This window comes from Rhinatrema bivittatum, chromosome 6 (genome assembly GCF_901001135.1).
Source record: "Rhinatrema bivittatum chromosome 6, aRhiBiv1.1, whole genome shotgun sequence".
In the NCBI taxonomy this organism is placed as follows: Eukaryota; Metazoa; Chordata; class Amphibia; order Gymnophiona; family Rhinatrematidae; genus Rhinatrema; species Rhinatrema bivittatum.
In genome coordinates this window covers 100,374,533-100,398,062 of record NC_042620.1, presented here as the reverse complement: position 1 = coordinate 100,398,062, position 23,530 = coordinate 100,374,533, and the positions used below count along the sequence as shown (strand labels likewise).

The 23,530-nt window shown below is 44.8% G+C and overlaps 1 protein-coding gene across 13 annotated transcripts in view; it reads left to right on the top strand.

The window, feature by feature from the left end:
- GALNT3 (polypeptide N-acetylgalactosaminyltransferase 3) overlaps positions 1 to 23,530 on the top strand; it is a 296,872-nt gene that overhangs the window by 220,696 nt on the left and 52,646 nt on the right. For all 13 annotated transcript variants that reach the window (XM_029605654.1, XM_029605651.1, XM_029605645.1 and 10 more), the window contains 2 exons: positions 19,359 to 19,559; positions 20,329 to 20,460. In XM_029605654.1, the coding sequence (XP_029461514.1) occupies positions 19,359 to 19,559; positions 20,329 to 20,460 (333 nt within the window). The remainder of the gene's footprint in view (positions 1 to 19,358; positions 19,560 to 20,328; positions 20,461 to 23,530) is intronic.

The window sequence follows — 23,530 nt, the reverse complement described above, 5'->3', positions numbered from 1 at the left end:
CTCCTAGCCGGCCCAAGGGTCCACGCCATAACAGTTTGCAAGGCCATGGACCTGGCGGTCCTCGCTGGCCTCCAGGCCATTCCTGAAATAGCTCAACGGTACAACAGCAGCAGCACTACATTAATGTCTTGACCACCACAGTTGAAAGACTGGCATCCCAGCGGGATCCAACACCTCCGGTGGCCTCTCCGCCTGCACTTCCAGTCCCAGTTCCTGGTCTGGCCGCATCAATGCATTTACCAGCTCCACCTCATTACTCAGGTGAAGCTAAGCACTGCCGGGGCTTTCTTAATCATTGCTTTATGAGATTTACTCTCCACCCCACGCAGTTCCCATCTGACCAGGTGAAAACCTCATACATCTTGTCTTTTCTGGATGGGAGGGCCCTAGCTTGGGCTTCCCCATTATGGGAGTGCAATGATCCAATGCTGGGAAATCTGCAACAGTTCATTCACAACTTCAACAAGTCTTCTATGAACTGGCACGCCAATCCACTGCAGCTACCGAGCTTCTGCAACTGCGCCATGGATCTCGGTCTCTACCCAACTGTGCGGTCGAATTCCGCACCCTGGCTACCGAATTGGGGTGGAGAGAGGACAGCTTATGTAGCATTTTCCTGAAAGGTCTGTCCTCATATAAAGGATGAGTTGGCAGCTAGAGATCTTCCAGATGACCTTAACAGCTTGATTGATCTAGCAGGAAGAATCGATCGTCGGCTTCAATAGAGGGCTTGAGAAGTAAAGCCGCCTCTTAGACCGGTCACCTTGGCTCCGTCCTTTTCTCGACCCTTGGCATCTCAGTCACCTCAACCTAATTCTTCAGCTGAGGAACCCATGCAGTTGGAGTGAAGTGCTCTAACCCAGAGGAGAGGAGGAGACGCCGGACACTGGGTCTATGCCTGTACTGTGGCGGCAAGGGCCATTTGTTGGCTCAGTGTGGTGAGTTAACGGAAAACACCAAAGCCTTGGTATCACAGCGGAGCAGCTCCTAGGCTGTATCAGTCCCGCTACTCAATGTACTGTACCAGTGACTCTTGAGTATCCTGGAGGAACTTTCTCCACTCTGGCATTTATTGATTCTGGAGCAGGAGGGAACTTCATCCTGAATGATTTAGTACAACAGCTATAACTTCTGGTAATCCCTCGTAAAACTCCGTTACTTATCTCTTCTATACGGGGGAACGCTGCTCCCAGGGTGTGTCTCTGCCTCCATGGAACCTGTGACTCTCCGCACCAGCGCTCTCCATTCGGAGGAGATCTCTTTTTCTGGTATTAGAGAAGGCCATTCACCCTATTGTCCTGGGATTACCTTGGCTTCAGAAGCACTCTCCTATGATCCATTGGGACACTCTATAAATAGCAGCTTGAAGTCCGCATTGCTTCTCCTCCTGTCTACCAACGATACCACACCCCTGTGCACTGTTAAAGTCCACTACGATAGCACTACCATCCCAGTATGCTGAATACGTGGATGTCTTTTCTAAAGAAAAGGCGGAACATTTACCACAACACAGACTGTTCGACTGTGCTATCGATTTGTTACCTGGTACAACGCCTCCTAGGGGGCGAGTATACCCTCGCTCTCTCCCCGAAACACAAGCCATGTCGAACTACATTAAAGAAAACCTGGAGCGTGGGTTTATCCGTCCCTCCAAATCACCAGCTGGGGCCGGTTTCTTCTTTGTAGGTAAAAAAGACGGGTTTCTCAGACCTTGTATTGACTACAGAGGGCTCAATGCAATCACACGTCGGAACCGGTATCCGCTTCCGCTTATCCCAGAGTTGCTTGACCGTCTACAGGGGGCCAAGGTCTTCACTAAATTAGATCTTTGTGGAGCTTATAATCTTGTACGGATCCATCCCGGGGATGAATGGAAGGCCGCTTTTAACACCTGGGATGGACACTATGAATACCTGGTCATGCTGTTTGTTTTATGCAATGCCCCAGCGGGGTTTCAAAATCTAATGAACGAGGAACTTCAAGAGATGCTCCATTCATCTGTCATAGTTTACCTAGATGATGTTCTGGTCCATTCTAAGGATTTAACAACTATCGCCAACATGTGAAACGAGTTCTACAAATCTTGAGAGACAATCGTCTTTTTGCTAACTTGGAAAAGTGCATGTTTGAGCAAGAGTCGCTACCATTCTTGGGCTACATTGTCTCGTCTACAGGATTTCAGATGGATCTGGATAAGGTGTCCGCCATTAGAGATTGGCCCCGGCCCGTGGGAGTCAAGGCTCTCCAGTGGTTCCTTGGGTTTGCAAACTTCTACAGACAGTTCATACCTCACTATTCACAAAGAATCGCTCCACTCACGGCTCTCACGAAGAAGGGAGCTAACATTAAGGAGTGGCCTTGGTCAGCTTGCCAAGCTTTTGAAGATTTGAAGGAGGCTTTCCTACTTGACATCTGTCTATTTCATCCCGATCCACAGCTCCCCTTCATTGTGGAGGTAGATGCCTCAGACATAGCAGTGGGAGCGGTTCTCAGTCAGCCTCACCATTAAACTTGCATTCAAGGAATGGCGGCAATGGTTGGAGGGAGCCCAACATCCTATAGTGGTATACACAGACTATAAAAATCTGGAGTTTCTATGCCATGCACAGCGTCTGAATCCTTGTGAGGCTCAGTGGTCCTTATTTTTCAGTCGCTTCCACTTTTTTCTGCGTTACAGGCCTGCGGCAAAGAACTTTCGTGCAGATGCATTATCCCACACTACTGAATGTGAGGACACGTCCAATCCACCCCAGTACATCTTGGACTCTGTGAGGGTTATCTTGGCAACTACGGAGTTGCCCCCTCTCAGTAAGACCGTGGTTCCAGTGTGCTTAAGGAAAAGAATTCTCTCATGGGCTCACGACTCTGACTGCTGGACACCCAGGTAAAGCAAGAACATTGGAGCTCCTCGCTCGATTTTACTGGTGGCCCCACATGGGATGAGATGCCTGCCTTTGTCAGCTCCTGCCCTACCTGCGCCAGACAAAGGCCTTTGTCTGGTCACCCCTGGGGTCTTCTTCAGCCGCTACCAGTCCCCGCTGAACTGTGAACACACTTTTGCATGGACTTTGTAGTGGATTTGTTGCCATGCGAGTGGAAGACCGTTATTTGGGTTAGCGTGGATCAGTTTTCAAAGATGGCCCATTTCGTTCCTCTGCACAAGCTTCCCTAAGCACCAGAGTTGGCCCAACTCTTCACACAACACATATTTCGCACTCATGGACTTCCTCTCCACATTACCTCAGACAGGGGTCCGTAATTCACGGCAAAATATTGGAAAGCTCTTTGTAAGAAGAGGGTATTATGTACAAACATTATGTACAAACATTAGAAGGCATTACGTACTGTAACAAATTAAAACTACGAAACCTTAATTACAACCATTGCGTGTGAGAAGCTGGTAGGGGGGGATATGGAGAGGGAGGTGATAATGTGAGGTGGCAGGGTAAGGAAGATTCCAGGGTTTACCTGGAGGCGGGTGGCATAGTTAAGGAGGGAGGGGTGGGTGTCAGGTGTATGCATGTGTGAACAGCCAGGTTTTAAGTTTTTGTCTGAATTTTTTTGGGCAAATTTCTATGTGTATGTTGGTGGGCATAGAGTTCCAAAGTGTAGGTCCGGAAAGGGATAGGGAGCATTGTTTGGTGGATGTGAGATGCGAGAGTTTGGGGGAGGGAGTGGATATGGTTGCAAGATAGGGTGCTCTAGTGGGTCTAGAAACACTCCCCTAAAATATTCACCTATCATGTTTACCCAGCAATACATATATTAAGCCTATACAGTCATAGTATGATTCATCCTGACCATTTTATCTGACAGATTATTTAAATTAGGGTTGCACCATGCAAATGCCATGTTTTCACTTCTATAGCATACATATTCTTTCTGTATTTATATTTAGATCTAATAGAAATCTGTTGAACTTTACATAATCATTAATCAACTCCCCACACAATCATATGACATCTTTTCAATTCCCAGACTGAAGAAAAGAGGTGGTGGCCTGTTACTTGCAGCTAAGAAAGGCCTAAAAATAACCTTACAACACTGAAGCCAATTTGCTAATATAGAATGTGCATACTTCAAATCTAAACAACTACAAATATGCCTAATCTACGCTCCACCTGGAATTCTTGATGCTGAACCATCTCCCACCATTGAATACATTGCTAATTGAATACCTTCTTGGACAACCTGTTCAACTTTAAAAAATTTGTCAACAATACGACTAAAGATTGCTTTTTCAAATTACAAGTCCTTAAAAAACTTAAACCTCTTCTACACTTCTATGATTTCTGTTTGGTTCTCCAATCAATCTTACTCACTAAAATTGATTACTGTAACTCTTTGTTGTTCGGTCTCCCTGCTGTAACTATAAAGCCATTACAGATGTTACAGAACTCAGCTGCCAGGGTTTTGACAAATTCAAAAAAGAGGGATCACATCACTCCAATCCTTTACAACCTCTACTGGCTCCCCATCAAATATAGAATCATCTACAAAGTGCTTACCATCACGCACAAAAACCTACACAATCTTGCCCCACTAGATCTTACTTTCCAAATTCGCCCTAACTATTCCACCAGATCCTTGAGAAAAGCATACCTAGGGACCCTCTTCATCCCTCAAGCTAAAACATCTCTAAGAAAAAGGGCCTTTTCTACCTCAGGTCCTTCTAACTGGAACACTCTCCCTCCAGACCTCCGACAAGAGACTTGCCCAATCTCGTTTAAGAAAAAACTTAAAACTTGGTTATTCAAGCTTGCTTTTCCAGAACCCTCTTGTTAGTTTATAGCATTCCCTCCTTCTCTCGCTACACCTCTCTGTTTATTCCTCTCACCTATTTGGTATGATATATTTTTAGTCTCTCACATTTACTCAGGTTCCCTTTTGAAGAGTCCCTCAGTCACTTTTTCGATTTTCCTTTATTTTATTTTTATTATTTTTATTTTTATTATTTATTCATTTATTTATTTCTACTTATCTTCTTTCTTTATCCCTAACTAAGCTTAACATAAGGACAACAAATGTTTACCGTGATTACTATGTAATTCAAATTGTATACTTGGTTTTTTCTTCTCTTGACAATGTTATTTAAAGTTGCATAAATGTTCATTGTTTCATGTAATGCCATCAGGCAAGTTTCTTTTTGTTCTATGTAAACCGGTTTGATTTGCACCTAATGTAGGAAGATCGGTATATAAAAACTAAAAATAAATAAATAAAATAAATAAATATCTGTATATGTAACCCCCCTTTGGTCAAGAGTTATTTTCCAAGCCTCAGATAAACTAGATTCACTCAGGGTTGGGCAGTATTGTCCCTGGGTCCTATGGATTGGGAAAGGCTCTCCTATAAGGCCTGCTGCTCAGAGATTACCTAAATAAATAACATAGTCAACATGTCTTTACCACCTCCTCTGGAATGCCCTTCCATAGGAGATGGTGAAGGCAAAAACAGTCAAAGAATTCAAAGAGGCTTGGATAAATACTGTGGATCCCTAAGGGCTAAAAAATGGAAATGAAGAAAAGGGTGCATGGGAATAACTTGCTGGTACGGCGGTTACTACCTTTAAGTAATAAGGCTCGATGATTTGATGCAATTGAAACATTGCTCACTGCCTCAACAGCAGGGGGAAAAGGGGAGTTGGATTCAGCAACAACTAATGAGGGCCTGACTTTTAATGTCTGGGGAACTGATAAGCATGGGGTATCCTGCACTGAGCAGCAGTTACTACCCTTAACCAAGAAGTCATGGGATTACCATCCTTAACCAATAAGCCTTGATGCTTTTGACGAAACTGCAACATCACTTTCCATTTTGTTGGGGGTGGGGGGTGGATTCAAACAGCAACCAACATGGGCCCTGACGTTTACTATATGGGGTACTGATATGCAGATATAAGGGGGAAAAGCACCAGATGTCTTCTAAGACCATGTCCATAAGCAAAGTATGTCAAGCAGCACTGTCTGAATTTTCAAGAAGGCTCATCAAGTAAAAATGTTCCTAGCAGTAAATTTTTATGACTTATCAAAGGCTCGGGGATAACTGCATGGAGCAATAGTTGTTATCTTTAAGAGAAACATGGAGGGTAACCTGCATGGAATGGCATATACTACCATAAGAAGCTATCTGGGCAGACTGAATGGACTATTTGGTCTTTCTGCCTTCATTACTATATTATATTACAAGTTTGGTGCTCTAAACAGAAAATAAATTTTACTTAGAAAAATAGCCAGCACAACACAAAATAGATTCCAAGGTCACAGCAAAATAGCAAAAACAGCAGGGAATAAAAAGTAGTTAAGATACAAAAATTCATAGTTCCCAAAACCCTTTCATACAGATTCTAGTGTTCCTCTTGAATTTTCCAGTTTATTCACAGCATTGGCAGAGATGGTCTATAACAACTTTTTTCCCATACTTCCTGGCAGTTGAGATTTCTCAGTCCCCCTGCACTGGAGCTCCAAGATAGGAACGCAGCCTCTTGCTTTCCTTCTGGCCTCCAGCATAGCTCCTGTTCACTGGCTTCAATTCCATATATAAACCCCTCTTTGGGGACCTCCTAGAATGCAGATGCTCGCAGTTGTCCATGGGGCCTTTATTTACCCCCTGCTCTCCTTCTCAACAAGTTAATACAGTCCACTTGGGTGCCGAGGTGGTTCTGGTGGGAAGGAAGATAAACCGAGGCCCAAGGTGAGAACCTACCACACACAGTCTTTCAGTCTCTCTTTTGATTGTTCTCATAGCTGTACTCACAATTGGGATATCCTTACTTTAGGGCACCTCTGCCTCTGGGTTGAACAAAAATTTACTGCAACTAAAAATACTTTAAAGTCCAATTCTAACAAAATTCTTCAGATAATCTTCATATAAAAATAAACAGTTCAAAGTGCCTTTTTTGTTTCTTAGGTTTAATAGCTTGAGCCAATGTCTTTTTGGATGGCAAGTGCAAGGGAGGACTTCAACACTGCTAGCAACTTGGATCTCCTATCTCTTTTGTGAATGGCAAAGACTTGGGCTTTACATGGCAAAATCCAAAACATTTTTACTCCTTCTCTCAATGGGCAGGAATTGGTGGCCAAAAGAATTCCACCCCAAACACAAGAATAAAGTATCTAGAGAATACTTCTCTATCTGGTGATTGATGTCCCTTCTTTAACTGGGTGGGAGGGGTCACATCACCTTCCAGTCCTTCCAAGGCAGGGGCAATATCCTTCTCAAGCAAGCACAGATTCTCAAAAATACAAAAATCCCATTAAAAATAAAACAAAGAACTATCAATTCTTTTCTTCACTCTCCAGACAATCCCATCCAGACCTGTGGAGATAGTGGCAAGGGCAGAGTCCCTTTCCCTTGGTACAGGCTGTGGAGCCTGAAATGGGGATCCAGCAATACACCTCTCTTCCTCACTTTCCAAAACCTCCAAAAATACTAAAAGCCATTTTCCCCTTTGTATCAAGCTGTGGGGCCTAAAGGGAGGGGAGAATCCAAAGCTGCAACTGACATCTAAGAATCCAAAAGCTAAAACCACTGGAAAACCACACTGATCCTTGTGCACAGCTCTTTTATAGTGCCCTGCTTACCAATTCAGAGAAAACAGAAGAGAGAGAGTCTGAGGGAAAGGTCTGCAAACTAGACTTCTCTGAATGCCCTTGAGAGCTCAGCTTCAAATTCCCTCCTCTTCAAAATCTATCTGCAAGACTTCCCCAAAACTCTAACAAAACTCCACAGACTCCACCCTGTGCCTCAGGGAGGCAGTTCTGTACCTCCAGGATTTATATGCTTTTTAGAGGAAGAACTACCATGTCACTTAGCTAACTTCTAGATACATCCACTGAACTTCTATGAACATTTTGAGCTAGATGATTCCCCATTGAAAAAGATAGAAAACTTACAAACACCTCTAACCCATAGGTGAACCTTCCAAGCTGGAATATCCTACATTGGAACACACAAACCACACTCTAGTACAGTATTTCCCAACCCTCTCCTGGAGGCACACCTATCCAGTCAGGTTTTCAGGATTACCACAATAAATATGCATGAGAGAGATTTGCATATAGTGTCCAATGCATGCTAATCACCTTATGAATATTCATTAAGGATATTCTGGCTCTCCTTACTCAGAGAAGGTTGGAAAACTCCTCTCTATTGCACTCTAATGGCCAAGCAGGGGCAACATTCCTCACTCTCTATATATCTCTCCAAAATATCAAAAAAATTTAGACTAGGCTTGATTGCTAGATTTCACTGTTGCACAAGTTGGTGACACAGATGGGGTTGTTCCAAAGAAAAGAGAGGCTACTGAATATATCAGTGTGATTGATAGAAGAATTCCTTTTGTATTCCAATCATTTATACTGCTCTGTAGTCTGTCATATGCTACACAAAATGCTGCCCCCTTCATTCCTCAGGCAAGTGAGGAAGGGGTTAAACATATAAGCCTGAGAGAGAGAGAGCGTGTACCCACATTACTGCCAGTGAAGGGGGGAGGTTGGAATAGCACCACCACATTCCTCAGAGGGAAGTGCTTCTTTGTACAGTTCAGTGTTACATTGTACTGTTTATTTGAAAGCAAAGAAAGTAGGCGAAGAGAATTTCCCATGGGAGACACAATATTTGAGCACAACCTGGAATATTTATTTGATCTTGAGAGGAAATGTGAAGAATGTTTCCAGGTTCACCAGAACCAGCAAAGTGAACTGTTATGTACTTTTCTTACTGCTTAGCAGAATCAGCAAATTCAAATTGAAACTGAGATGTATTACAATCATGAACTGCAAGAGGCTACTATTGTAACTATGCATAGCGTGTGTGAGATTGATTTTGTAAGCATGATGGAAATATAAAAGCAATATAGGCAAACTCGGAATGGCACATATTATAGTCATTTTGTTTTGAATGTTTGTGACAAATTCAGTCATCGTTTTCATATTTAGAAAGGGACCCTTGCTACAGGCAGTTGCTGCCAAAATGCTATCGATGTTGGGTCATGCTTGCAGTTAGACAGTATTCCTACTTTTTGACATACCAGCAGCAGCAGTGTGCAATCCTCTCCAGGCCCAGAGCTTGAGTTTTACATACGATATTGTATTAAATCTATTTCCATTGATTTTATGTGCAAGAAAAATATACATATAAAAACATTTAACAGTTTTCTCCTTTGAGGTTCTTTTGGTAAATGATTGATACTGTGCCATGAGGACTCTCAATGTTTGCCTTGTGTGACACCCCCTCCCCCCTTCTGAGGTATTTTGTATTTCCCAAGCTAAGGGAGGGGGAAATCACCTTAGAAGAAATAGACATATCTATGGGTCATAACCTGGAGGATTCCAGACACTGTCCCCACCCCAGTACCACACCTGGTGCCCTTATTAGGCCCCCTTATTTTTGTAGGACCATGTACCATAGGTGTTTGCCAAACCAAAGGACTAGTGAATGTCTTTTACTAATAAATTGTGGTAAACAAGAGGCAGAGTAATAGACATACAGGCAATGAAAGTAATATAACTTATGCAGTAATATTGTAAGTTACTCAGCAGATAACATTTTTATATGGGAGATGCTTGCTTTAAATAAAACCAATAACTGTAAATGCCCCACAAGACAGTTTCCCCATTGAGTAATGAGGGATCTAGCCCTCTACTTATAACCAGTTACTCTATAGTAATGTGCACATCCAGAAGAGAGAGGGAAAAGAAAACACCAGGGCCCTTTGAGCTTTAGATAAACACTGTTTGTAGACATCCAGAATATGACTTCTACAGACTGTACATTTTGTCTGCTTTCCCTGGTGAAGCCTCTGTTTTCTGTAAGAGCAGGCTGGACTGAAATTTGCTTTGTAGATCCATGGCACTAGAGCAGTGACCTGGCAGGCAGTGCCCACAGAAGGGAATTAAGGGAGATGGAATTAAGCTGTTAGAATAAGAGTGCAAGGAAAGAGCTCCACATGGCTCTCCTTACTCAGGCAGATGATTGTACTTTCCTCAATCCTTGTGAGGAGAGCCCAGCTCAAGTTCCTTGGTGTAGGGGAAATCTTGCAGGGATCATCACCACACTGATGCTGTTCTCTTGTAGTCCAGTCATGTAGCTCTCTTGCTCGAGGCTACAGATATCAGATCTGTTTTCCCTGCTCTGTCTGGCTTCTTTCTGAACAGTCTTTATGAACAATGGCTGCAGCCTTTACCCAGGAAAACTAGAAAATTCTTGTCCTGCTATTTCTCCTTTGACTGGAGACGCACACGGATGTTTCTTTCTCAGTTCTTCTGATCCTTATTGGCCAAATTTGTTAGGCGACCTCCTAGCTAATTGCACGACAGCCTGACATTCTACTTCCTTGTTTTTACCCTTGTGCAGTTAACCACAGCTGTCAGTGCCCTTTCAAAAGATTGTCATTCAACAACACAAGTAAAGTTCATGGGCTTAACTGAGACAGCTCCTTTATTGTTAAAATATGGAACAGCCACTGTCATTCCAGCACTTAGGAATCCCTGGTTATGCTGCATGGTCCCAGAAACAGGTAAGCTTATGTGGGGCAGGACTCCCTTTTTGGAGGATCCTGCCACACTTGTATGAGGTGACATGGTTGCTGTTCTTTGACTATATATCTTGGCAAATTATCTGATGCCATTGTTTAGCCACTGTGCTTTTCATCATTGTTGCTTCAACTGTATTTGTTTATTGTAAACTTAGGATGGCAACATGCAGCCTTCCTGCAGAGTGTTGGTTAAGAATTTGAAAATATTAAGTGCTAGCGTGCTGCCATTGAGTGCCTACCTCAATTTCCTAGAATATGGGATGCCTCAGGATCAGGAAGAAAGGGGGATGACTTTTTTTTTTTTTTTTTCAAATTCATTAGAGCCATGCCAGTGGGAAAACCAGGCAGTAGTTAGAGGTTTTCTTCTGCATCCTCTTTCATCAATCAGCTCCAAGACCTAGGCATTTGGGCACAGGATCATGAATGTGACAGAGGAAGAGTAGGCCCACAATTCATAAACTGAATACTTTCCCTTGCTTGTCCTTCCCCCTTTTGTTCATCTCACTTCCTCGGGTCTCCACACTTACCTTCTCCCTTTTTCTAAATATCCAGTGGACGTGATTTTCTTCCTTTGTGTTCTCTCCTAATACTGATATATTTGGCATCCTTTGCAAGTAGTTATGTATTACTAGCGAGAACCAATGAGTGCATTATTGACAGTAGGTCCTGTTTTGTGTGGAAAAGCTTCCTTGCAGTTTGAGTTAGATGTGGTGTTTGTTTTGAGAGCATTCTGCAAAAATGGATGGGTAGGCATGCAGGTCAAGAAGATATATGTAGCCTGGAGTTGTAAGAATGTTAGCAATATAAGATGGTTGGATTTGCCACGAGATGTGTGATAAGTGGGGTTTATTTTTTCATATTTGGTTGTGGTTTTGCTTGGTTCGCAGGTTTATGCTCCAGATAATGAGCAGCATGCTTTCTACAGCTGCTTAATGTACTACTTTAACATAGAAAAGAGACAAATTTACCATGTGATGAACCAGACACAACACAAGATGGATATACCCATGCTGTTTTGGAAGAAAGTAGTTGTATCTTTATTATAAAGTCGCATAATAATAAACAGTCAAAAATCCCCTGCTTCTTTTCTATGCTCCAAGTTGTATTACTCCCTTGTTTTATTGTAACTGCATACCTTAGCCTTCTCTTGTTTAATGCTTTATTATTATTACTACGATTATTATTATTATTATTATTATTAATAAGATAAATATTAGTTTTTACCTTTTTTGTTACCTATCCACTTGTTAATTGTAAACCGACATGATGCGATATCTATTGTGAATGCCGGTATAGAAAAACTTAAAATAAATAAATAAATAACATGAATTAGCGATCTTGCATTAGTTTACGGTACAATATATTATTTCATATGCTTAGCTTCCACAAGCTCAGGGATGGAATAACTTGCAGAACTTAATTTTGAATATGAGGTTTACAAAATTTACCATACCACATTTTCTCTATATAGTTAGTTATAATAACTAAAAATAATTTCCTAGCGTGTAGCAGATGGACTCAAAACAAGTGGGTATAGTGTAGAGATGTGAATCGTGTGATCGATCGTCTTAACGATCGATTTCGGCTGGGAGGGGGAGGGAATCGGATCGTCGCAGTTTGGGTTTTTAAATATCGTGTAAATCGAAAACCGGCACACTGAAAAATCCCTAAAACCCACCCCGACCCTTTAAAATAAATCCCCCACCCTCCTGAACCCCCCCAAAATGCCTTAAATTACCTGGGGTCCAGAGGAAGGGTCCCGGTGTGATCTTTTACTCTCGGTCCTCCGTGCGTTGTAGAAATGGCACCGGCGCTACCTTTGACCTGTCACAGGTCAAAGGTAGCACCGGCGCCATTTTGTTTTTTTGTCCCCCGACGTCAGGAGAGTAGGAGATCGCTCCCGAACCCCCGCTGGACCCCCAGGGACTTTTGGCCAGCTTGGGGGGGGCCTCCTGACCCCCACAAGACTTGCCAAAAGTCCAGCGGGGGTCCGGAACGACCTCCTGCAGTCGAATCGTGTTGCCGTAAGGCCGGCGCCCCCGCTGGACTTTTGGCAAGTCTTGGGGGGTCAGGAGGCCCCCCCAAGCTGGCCAAAAGTCCCTGGGGGTCCAGCGGGGGTCCGGGAGCGATCTCCTACACTCCTGACGTCAGGGGACAAAAAACAAAATGGCGCCTGCGCTACCTTTGACCTGTCATATGACAGGTCAAAGGTAGCGCCGGTGCCATTTCTACAATGCACGGAGGACCGAGAGTAAAAGATCACACCGGGACCCTTCCTCTGGACCCCAGGTAATTTAAGGCATTTTGGGGGGGTTCGGGAAGGTGGGGGATTTATTTTAAAGGGTCGGGGTGGGTTTTAGGGTTGTTTTAGTGTGCCGGTTTTCCCGCCCTCCCCCTTCCCCCGATTTACGATTTTTTAACGATAAATCGGGGGAATTGTTATTGTATCGCGGCTCTAACGATTTTTGACGATTTAAAATATATCGGACGATATTTTAAATCGTCAAAAAACGATTCACATCCCTAGTATAGTGTGCTCGTGCTAGCAGTTGGAGACGGATCTGACGTCAGCACGGGTACATATACCCCCGCAGGAAGTGCAGCATTTCTGTAATTTCCATCTCCAAAGCAGTTTGGAGCTACCTCACGCTCGCTGAGCGTTTTTCCAAATTCTAACGACTAAATTCATAGAAGAAACCTACCTGAAGACAAGCCCCGCACTCCTGTGGTGATACCATTCGGTCCCTCCCCCATTTGAGTTTCCTGAGGTGATTTCCGTGGTCCCTCGGAGGTAAGAGCCTCGGTCCGCTGGCCGACTCGTGGCAGGGACCTAGCCCCTGAGTGAGAAGGGCTCGGGCGCGGCCTAGAGGCAGCGGGTGCACTTCCTCAAGCGCGGCGGTGATGGTAATCACCCTCTCCCCCCGCAGCCGGAGACCGCCCGGGTCGCAGCCGGGAAGCGCCGAAGACAAGGTAAGGCGTACATCTTTACTTGTGGGTCTCCGAGGAAGCGAGGATTAGCAGAGTCTGCCTACGTGGCAACACGCCAAGGGGGTCGCCATTTTGCCTGCCTGCTCGCCGTCGCCTTCTGCCCTGGTTCCTCACCGCGCAATAGGCGCAGGTTGCAACTCGCGTGTTGCTACGCGCACGTTGATAGGCGCCCGTCGCTCCGCGCACGTTGATAGGCGCCCGTCGCTAAGCGCACGTTGACAGGCGCCCGTTGCTAAGCGCACGTTGATAGGCGCATGTTGTTACGCGCACGTTGATAAGCACACGTGGATAAGCGCAGATTGGTAGGCGCACATCTTTCGCGCATATTACAAAGCGCAGACTTCAGCTGAGTTAACAGACGAGATGGAGCGTAAGAGAGCCCATGCGTCAGCGGAGCCAGCACCTCCAGAATCAGGCATAAGCCTCTGCTCTGCATGCTACCTCAGAGCCACACAGAGCAAGGAAGCAGACTCCCTATGTGCCCAATGTGAAGAGGGCCTGGGAGTTCCAGGCCAGGACCGGTCGCAGCCCAGCGTACTTGCCAGTTCCTCTGGGAACACCCCGGACCTAGCAGGTAGCGGTGAGCAGCCAGGGAACCCGAGAGACCTGGTGCCCCTAAGGCCAGATCCTGCTTCGCTCTCCTGGGTGGAATTATTCAAGGGGATTCATGCCTTTGTCACAATGCAGTCTGCTCCCTGAACGGGTCCATACGTACCGGATGACCCGGCCCCTGGACCCTCAAGGCCTAAGCACAGCCACTCGCCACCCGGAACCCCCACTTATGGGGATTCAGATTGCCCTGAGGAGGACGACAAGCCCCCCGAGGAAGGAGAACTTCCCTTAGGGATTGAACCATATCGGAGCATGAGGCGTTTCTTTCTGAAAGAGGATCTCCCAGGCCTGATCTCTCAATGCCTGTCTGAACTGGCTATCCCGGGCCAGGGCACCCCAGGGGAACCTAGAATGAACCCCCTGTTAGAGGGCCTGCGCCAAACGACTCACCATTTTCCCCTCCTGCAAGCAGCACAGCAGCTAATCGATCTGGAATGGAATGCGCCGGAGGCCTCATTCAAAGGGGGTCGGGCCTTGGCTGGCATGTACCCCTTGGACCCGGCAACCAAGGACAAGCTGGCGTGCCCCCAGGTAGACGCCATAGTTAGCGCAATTGTGAAGCGCACCACCATTCCGGTGGAAGGGGGGATGGCCCTCAAGGATACACATGACCGGCACATGGACGCCATTCTGAAACAAGCCTTTGAGGTGGCAGCCATGTCCCTATGAATTGCGACCTGCTGCACCGTGGTGACGCGTTCCTGTTTATCACAGGCTAGGAACAACACCCCGGGAGAAGAGATGGAATCAGCTCTCTCGTTCCTCACTGACGCAGCCTCCGACCTAGTCCGTACGGCAGCCAAGGGAGTGTCATCCTCAGTGGCAGCCAGGAGACAGCTCTGGCTACGTAATTGGTCGGCCGACTCCTCCTCCAAGACACATCTCACGAGAATGCCCTTTGAGGGATCCCTCCTGTTCGGCAGCGACCTCGAGAAACTGGCCAATAAATGGGGCGCCTCTCCATTACCCCGTCTACAGAAGACAGGTCAAGGAGGAACCAGTGCCCCTTTCCTAGACCATCCAGAGGTAGAAACTCTCAGCGCTGCAACCCTTACAGGACTCGCTACCAAGCACCCCATTCGCAGGCCAGGAACCAGTCCTTTCGGACTAAGCACAACAACAGGGGAACCGGTTCGGGTTCGGGTCCCGGCCGTACCCCACAATGACATTCAGCCGACCCATCCGGGGGTAGCAGCTATAGGGGGCAGGCTAACCCTCTTCTACTGCAGGTGGGTCGAGATTACCTCGGACCAGTGGGTCCTCACCATCATCCGAGAAGGGTATTACCTGGACTTTCTTCGACTCCCGCCGGACAAATTTGTGGAATCTCCTTGTTCACCCCTCAAGAGGACGGCACTAGAAGTTACCTTGCGGAGGCTTCTGTCCCTAAAGGCCATAATCCCAGTGCCTGCAAGGGAGATGCATTCTGGTCATTATTCCATTTATTTCATAGTGCCCAAGAAGGAGGGCACTTTCAGGCCCGTCCTGAACTTCAAGTCAGTCAACCGACACCTACGGGTCCCCAGCTTTCGCATGGAAACTCTGCGGTCTGTCAAAAATTCAGTACAGCCAGGGGAGTTTCTCACATCCCTAGATCTGTCAGAAGCCTACTTGCATATCCCAATCCATCGGGATCACCAGTGCTATTTATGCTTCAAAGTCCTGAACCAACACTTCCAGTTCCGAGCTTTACCCTTCGGGTTAGCCACCGCGCCGCGGACCTTTACCAAGGTCATAGTAGTAGTGGCGGCGTCCCTCAGGAAGGAGTGAATCCTCGTCTATCCCTACCTGGACGATTGGCTGATCAGGGCGAAGTCACCGGAGGAGAGCCACCAGGCAACCAACAGAGTTATAGCTCTTCTGGAAAGCCTAGGATGGGTAGTAAACTTGATCAAGAGTTCCCTACAGCCGCCTCAGTCACTGGAATACCTAGGAGTCCGATTCGACACCCAGGAAGACAAGGTCAGTGTGACCTCCAAGAAGAGATCAAAGCTCCGGAATCGTCTGCTGGCCCTGCTGAGCGCCACCCGGCCCACAGCTGGGGGTTACCTACAGGTCCTCGGCCTTATGGCATGCACTCTGGAGGTGATACCATGGCGCGGGCTCATATGAGACCATTACAACGCGCCCTCCTATCTCGGTGGAGCCCACGATCACAGAACTACACCATACACCTACCTCTACCAGCCAGAGTGCGGAATCAGCTATGGTGGTGGTTGCAGCCCGGCCACGTGAGCCGGGGGTCGAGAATGTCCTCCCCAACCTGGACCCTGCTCACGACAGATGCCAGCCTGAACGGATGGGGAGCACACTGCGAAGAACTCACCGCCCAAGGGCGGTGAAACAGAGGAGAGTCAGGGTGGAACATCAACCGACTAGAGGCACGGGCAGTCAGGCTAGCATGCCTGCGATTTGCCCACAGACTTCGCAACAGAGCGGTCAGAGTGATGTCAGACAACGCCACCACAGTGGCATACATCAACCGACAGGGCGGAACCAGAAGCCAACAGGTATCCCTAGAAATAGCCCCCCTGATGACTTGGGCGGAAGCAAATCTCCAGGACATCTCCGCCGTCCACATCGCCGGGAAGGACAACACCACGGCAGACTTCCTCAGCAGAGAAAGCCTAAATCCGGGGGAATGGCAGCTGTCGCCCACAGCTTTCCAGATGATTGTGGATCAGTGGGGGACGCTGGGCATGGACCTACTAGCGGACAGGTCCAACGCTCAAGTACCCAGATATTTCAGCCGCAGGCGGGATCCTCTATCCCAGGGGATCGATGCCCTGGTACAGCCTTGGCCTCAGGGGATCCTGCTATATGCCTTTCCTCCATGGCCCTTGCTGGGCGCCATTATACACAAGATTCAGCGGCACAGAGGCCTAGTTCTTCTAGTGGCCCTGGACTGGCCAAGAAGACCCTGGTACGCAGACATGAGAAGACTACTGGCAGGGAATCCATTACCCCTGCCTCCACACAGGGACCTGCTGCGGCAAGGTCCCATCCTCCATGAGGATCCAGCTCAATTCTCTCTTATGGTCTGGCCATTGAGGGGCTAGACTGAAGAAAAGAGGATACTCGGGGCTGGTAATAGATACACTCCTCCGAGCACGCAAGTTCTCCACATCACTAACATATATAAGGATCTGCAGAGTATTTGAAGCCTGGTGCGAAACTCACGGCACCAATCCACATGCCGCTAAGATCCCTATCATTTTGGATTTCCTGCAAGATGGACTTCAGAAGGGTCTGTCCCTCAATTCAATCAAGGTTCAGGTGGCAGCGCTATCCTGCTACGGTCCCCGGAGTGACGGCATCAGCATCGCCACACACCCAGACGTTTCACGTTTCCTGAAAGGAGTCAAACACATTCGCCCGCCACTGAAGTGGCCAGTGCCCCTGTGGAACCTCAACCTAGTTTTGGAATTTCTAGCGGGACCCGCCTTCAGACCCCTTCGAGGCCTGTCCCTCCGTTTGTTAACATTGAAGATGGTGTTCCTGCTGGCAGTATGCTCAGCACTCCGCATCTCAGAGCTACAAGCGCTGTCCTGCCATGATCCGTTTCTCAGAATCACTCCAGAGGCTATCCATCTTTGCACGGTTCCTTCCTTCTTACCCAAAGTAGTCTCACACTTCCACCTCAACCAAGCCATATCCTTGCCTACCACAGAAGGTTTGAAGAAGTCTGAAGAAGGTCGAATACTATGCCATCTCGACATCGGCAGGCTACTGTCCAGATACCTGGAAATGTCAGAAGCAGTACGAAAGACGGACCACCTGTTCGTCCTTCACAGCAGGAAGAAGCAAGGGGAAACGGCCTCACGGGCAACCATCGCCCGCTGGATCAAAGAAGTTATCAAGGCAGCCTACGTAGAAGCGGGAAAACCACCACCTCTACAGCTCAAGGCTCACTCTACCAGAGCGCAAGCGGCCTCTTGGGCAGAAACTAGGATGCTGTCGCCTGCAGAGATATGTAAAGCGGCGACATGGTCCTCCCTTCCTACCTTCTCCAGATTCTACCGTCTGGATGTCCAGGCCAGGGAGGACACAGCATTTGCGAGGGCAATCCTGAACGGACTTTGGGCAGCCTCCCACCCAGTCCGGGAGTAGCTTTTGTACATCCCACTTGTTTTGAGTCCATCTGCTACACGCTAGGAAATATAGAGATTACTTACCTGATAATCTCGTTTTCCTTAGTGTATGCAGATGGACTCAGCATCCCGCCCGGCTGCCAGCATACATGGGGATTCACCGACTCACGGTAAGCCATGTTTTCTTATATAGGGCATCCACCCTGCCGGGTGTCGACGCCTTCCGGTTGAGAACACTGGCGGTCTCCAGCTACTATCAATCGGTCAGGGTGATCCTGTTCATTTAATCGATCGGTCAGTTACACATATATCCATAAAGCTTTTGCAAGGAAGATTACTGAATTGCTGCACTTCCTGCGGGGGTATATGTACCCGTGCTGACGTCAGATCCGTCTCCAACTGCTAGCACGAGCACACTATACCCACTTGTTTTGAGTCCATCTGCATACACTAAGGAAAACGAGATTATCAGGTAAGTAATCTCTACATTAACTCACCTTATTTTTTCGTCATTAGAATATTAGATAAGACTTTGTAAGTTTGTCTACTTTTTCACCAGAAATATTTTATTCTATGTTATATCCTTTGGACACTGAGGCCAGTATTCAAAATGGTACTTAGCCGGATACATCCTACTTATCTGGCTAACTGGTGATGCTGACTATCTGGCTAAGGTCAGCAGGCACCATTTGCCGGATAAGATGGGGTGGGAAATGGGTGTAACAAAGTGGAGTTGAGTTAACTTGTCTAGCTTGGGCCACAGGACTGTCCTAAAGTTAATTGGATAAACTTATCCAGCTAACTTTAAGAAAGCCAGGTATATTAAGCAGTGCGACACTGGTTAGCTAGATAAATTTATCCACTGTGGCCGAATATGAAGCCCTATATTTTCTAATAATTTTCCCTCTTAAGCATTAGCATTGCTACTACCAAACCATGAACATACGAGAAGAAGGAAGAGTGGGATAAGACGTTGCCTAAGCTTTCAGGCCTACAACAATGTTAAAATTTCCTGTGGCAGGAGTTATTTTTTTACAAAATAAAAATGGTGCTTTTTATTTGGGCCACTGTTTCTAAGTTAACTAGAGCCAGTACAGAAAAGTACTAATACTTTTTATGAATGTTATCAGGTGTGGCAGTGTGGTGGACAACTGGAAATCCTTCCGTGTTCTGTTGTTGGTCATGTATTTCGCAGAAAGAGCCCTCATACTTTTCCAAACGGCCATCAAGTTATTACTCGCAATCAAGTTCGCCTGGCTGAAGTCTGGTTGGATGAATACAAAGAACTATTTTACCGGAGAAGTTCGGAGGCAGCTAATATAGTGAAAAAGGTCCGTGCCTCTATTAAGACGGATAAGCTTGACATAAATTATTTCAAGCATGTTTAGTATGCAAAGAGCAAATTTGTACATGTATAAAGTAATTCTGAGTTCGCATTTATTTTTACTTCACTATAAACGACAGGAGCCAAATAATTGAACTCAGAATTTGTAATTTAAGAAATGAGGTATAAATACTATACTTTTATTTTAGTTTTTTTCTTATTTTCCAGTTGCTCTGTTTTCACTTTAGTAGAGTGTGGATTTTGGATAAAGCAACAGTGTCACCAGATACTTTTTTTTTTTTTTTAAAGATTCAGTCAGCAATTAACTCAAATATTATGACTTATAATTTTAATTTTACTGGCTGGCTAGCAGAGTTAGCTGGATAAACTTATCTGGCTAACTTGGGATATTCAGTGGTGTGCCCACACTCCTGAATATACCTGGCTATAATAAAGGTAACTGGATAAGTTTATCCAGCTAATTTGAGGAGAGCGTTTTGGCTTTCTCAAAGTTATCTGGCTAATTTAGCCAGATAATGCTGGAACGCCCCTGATATACTGGATATGTTTTTAGCCAACTAAAATCTTATCCAGTTCTGTTGAGAGCAGTCAGACCAGCAGTATTTTCAAATCCTGGGATTTGTTCGGCCAAGTGCAAGACATAGCTCAACAAATGCACCGAATATTAACCTCTTAATTTTTAAGGAGAAGCAGGTGTGGCATTGTGGGTATGAACCTGCAGGATAATGCATTATTTATTTATTTTTCCCCATTAGAGAGCATTTGGAGATGTGTCAAAAAGACTCAAATTAAAGCAACAGCTTCAGTGTAAAAATTTTACTTGGTATCTAACCAATGTTTATCCTGAATTATATGTGCCAGATATGAATCCTGTGGTGTATGGTTATGTGAGTATATGCATCTTTTTTATTTTTTTATTTTTTAACATTGTAAAATGTGGTTATAGGATCACATAGCTAATTATAACAAAAACCACTGTCTAAATATATTCAGAAACCAAATTATTTTTGGAATATGAGCATGCATAGAACTAACGCTCCTGTGTAAGTATTCAGAGACTAATACAAATAGTGTTCTTGCAGTCAGGGCTATCTTTGGGCAGGTGTAAAAGGTGTTAATACACCAGTCTCTGTGGTTGAACAGGCCTCGTGTGGAGTAGAGATCATAAAGGATTCTCTACCATTGAATGTTGGTTTTACCTAAAACAGAGGGGAAAACAGAGTTAGTAAATGTGAGAGGGTGTTAACTCCCCCATGTGGGAATCTAAAATGGTAAATTTCTAGCTTATAAAAATTCCAGCCACCATTGTAAAGTGTGGAAGATTCAGTTGACACTAATAGGGGGCAGCATGTCTGTTGCTGGTCCCATTTATCTTTTATTTTTGTGTAAACCCTGTGATGGTTGAACCTAGATAACAGTTCTAGAGGTTATATCTCACATTTCTTTTAAAGGTGGAACACTGTTATGCCATTAAATGTATTTTCTAGGATTTCATGAATTGGGGGGGGGGGGGGGGATTTTACTTTTAAGGCCCTTCACACTGCTTAGAATACGTCCCAATTCATTGCATTCAGTAGTAGTAATCTCAGCATTGATAATCATTAAAGTCACAACTCAATGAGACACTTAAGAGTTTTTGGTGGTTTCCAATGTTTCTCTTTACTGATAAGATACAGTTGGTGAAATAGTCTTTACAGCTGATGTATTCTCTTTTTTTTTTTTCCTCATTATTTATTATTTTCATTTCACATATACAAGAAAAATTCAGAACTGTTAATAATTAGAAAAAAATAAAATATTTAAGAATTCTTCTTAAACATTGTATATCTGAAAACAAAAACATTTGGCTAATAATTGAATTGGAAAAAAGGCTGAATTAAGGAGACTAAAGACAAATATGGAGATAAATTTTGCTAATCAACATAGAAAGCTTTACATAATCAACTGGAAGTATTCTATATGCCCTACTTTAGCTACTCACTGGTTGGTAAAACATTTAAAGGAGATGATTCTGCAATAGGCAATGTTGATAAGGCAGTAGGTTGCGGAGCTTCCACAAACTGTTGTATCTGGTCTATTTGATAGAAAACATATGTGTGTTCTCCCTTCTTATTTTCACATCTTCATGGATAACGTAAAAAGAAAGTAAACCCTAATGAAATAATCTGCTGCCGCAAGGCCAGAAATTCTCTTCATCTTGTTCTAGTAATCGGTGCTAAATCTGGGTACATTTTAAGATAGGCTTGTTTTATTTCTGCTTTCATATTTTACTTTTCTTTTTTCTCTAATTCATTTCCCTTGAAGAGCCCTCCTATTACCCTTTGGTATTATTCTGCCTTTCTCCTCCCTTTTTTCTCCTATCTTTTTCACTTCATATCTTCTGCTTCAACCTAATAGTATCTAAGACCAATTTAATGGAATCAATTGCTTATTGTGACTGTATTGTTTCATAATTCAAGTTGTTGTTCCAGGTTCTTTAAAGGTTAATGTTCAAGGTTCAATGTATAGCCTACAGGCAAGTTTTACGTTCTTTGTAAACCGGTTTGATTTGTATCTAATGCAGGAAGTTCGGTATATAAAAACCAAAAATAAATAAATAAATAAATACATTTTAACCACTTGCCCATGAAACATCGTTGGAAACTTCTTAAAATATATTTTCATTACACTTTATATCTTGAGTTCTTATAAATGATACAATCAGTGTATTCCTGTGTATGACATCCAAATTTGAATCTTCTAAAAAAAAATTAGTTAAATTTGCAAGAACTGGGGATTTTTGAGATAAGTATTAATTGGAGGAATTTCTTCCTCCGAATATGATAATATTCGGAGGCGCCGGCCATCCATTGCTCCTACCATGTGACAAGGGCCAACCAATGGCACCGGTAGCCTCTGTGACATAGTAAGGGCAAAGGCTATCGGCACCATTTTGAATACTGGCAGCTGAGGGTGTGAGTGTAGGAGATGGCTCCCGGACCACCCGCTGGACCATCAGGGAATTTTGGTAAGACTTGGGGGGGTCAGGCGGGTGGGGGGTTTGTTTAACTTTGCTCCTTTAGGTGGCCGAATAATTCGGCAAAGATTCGTTGTATTCGTGGGGAATTGCGATATGTTTTGCTTCCCCACGAATACAACGAATATGGCCCTATACGTTGCGGATTACCAATACATAGGAAACAAATGCACACCCCTAGTCCATTGGTTCTCTCTGGATGAGAGACACTGCTCCCTTTAGATGGCATACACTGAGTCCCTGGATTCTAGGGTACTCAGGCATTTGTAAAACTAAACTTGTAAAAGGGGAACTTAAAAGAGAGCGAGAGAGAGAAAAAGTCAGAATAATGTACTTTCTTCTCTAACACTAAAGGGGTTCCAAAAAGTCATCTTAAAAATAGGCAAAGGCTCTCTTTCTAGTTTTCCATACCCAAGCCTCGCCTCATTCTTAGAGGCCCAAGGGTCCTTCCCTAGAAAACAAAACAAAAAAACCCTGTCAACATATGGAAATGCTACCTCTAAAAGGGATAACTAGAGTCCATACACTAAAAAGGTGGCACTGGGTTTTATAGTCTGAGACTCCAACATTTCAGTCTCCCACAGGGGGAGCTAAAACCCATAATACTACTACTTTTGTTCCCCTTCATACAATGGGACAATACTCATAGTAGGAACCCATAGAGAACTTTACACTAGTTATATTACTATTATGACTTTAGAGGGTAATTTTGTAACATTATGCATTAATTAGCCAGCAAATATGTGCGTAAATTACGTTAATTTTCAAAACAGACTTATGAGCATAAATCCACTTTTAAAATTATTCCACCAAATCTACCCACACAAGTTACTCCTGATAAAATGACTACATACATTTTCCATGAAAATTTACATATATTCTTTTTGAAAATCCATAAGTATGAGCCCAAAGTCCAAATCCCAAAACCCTCCCAATCTCCA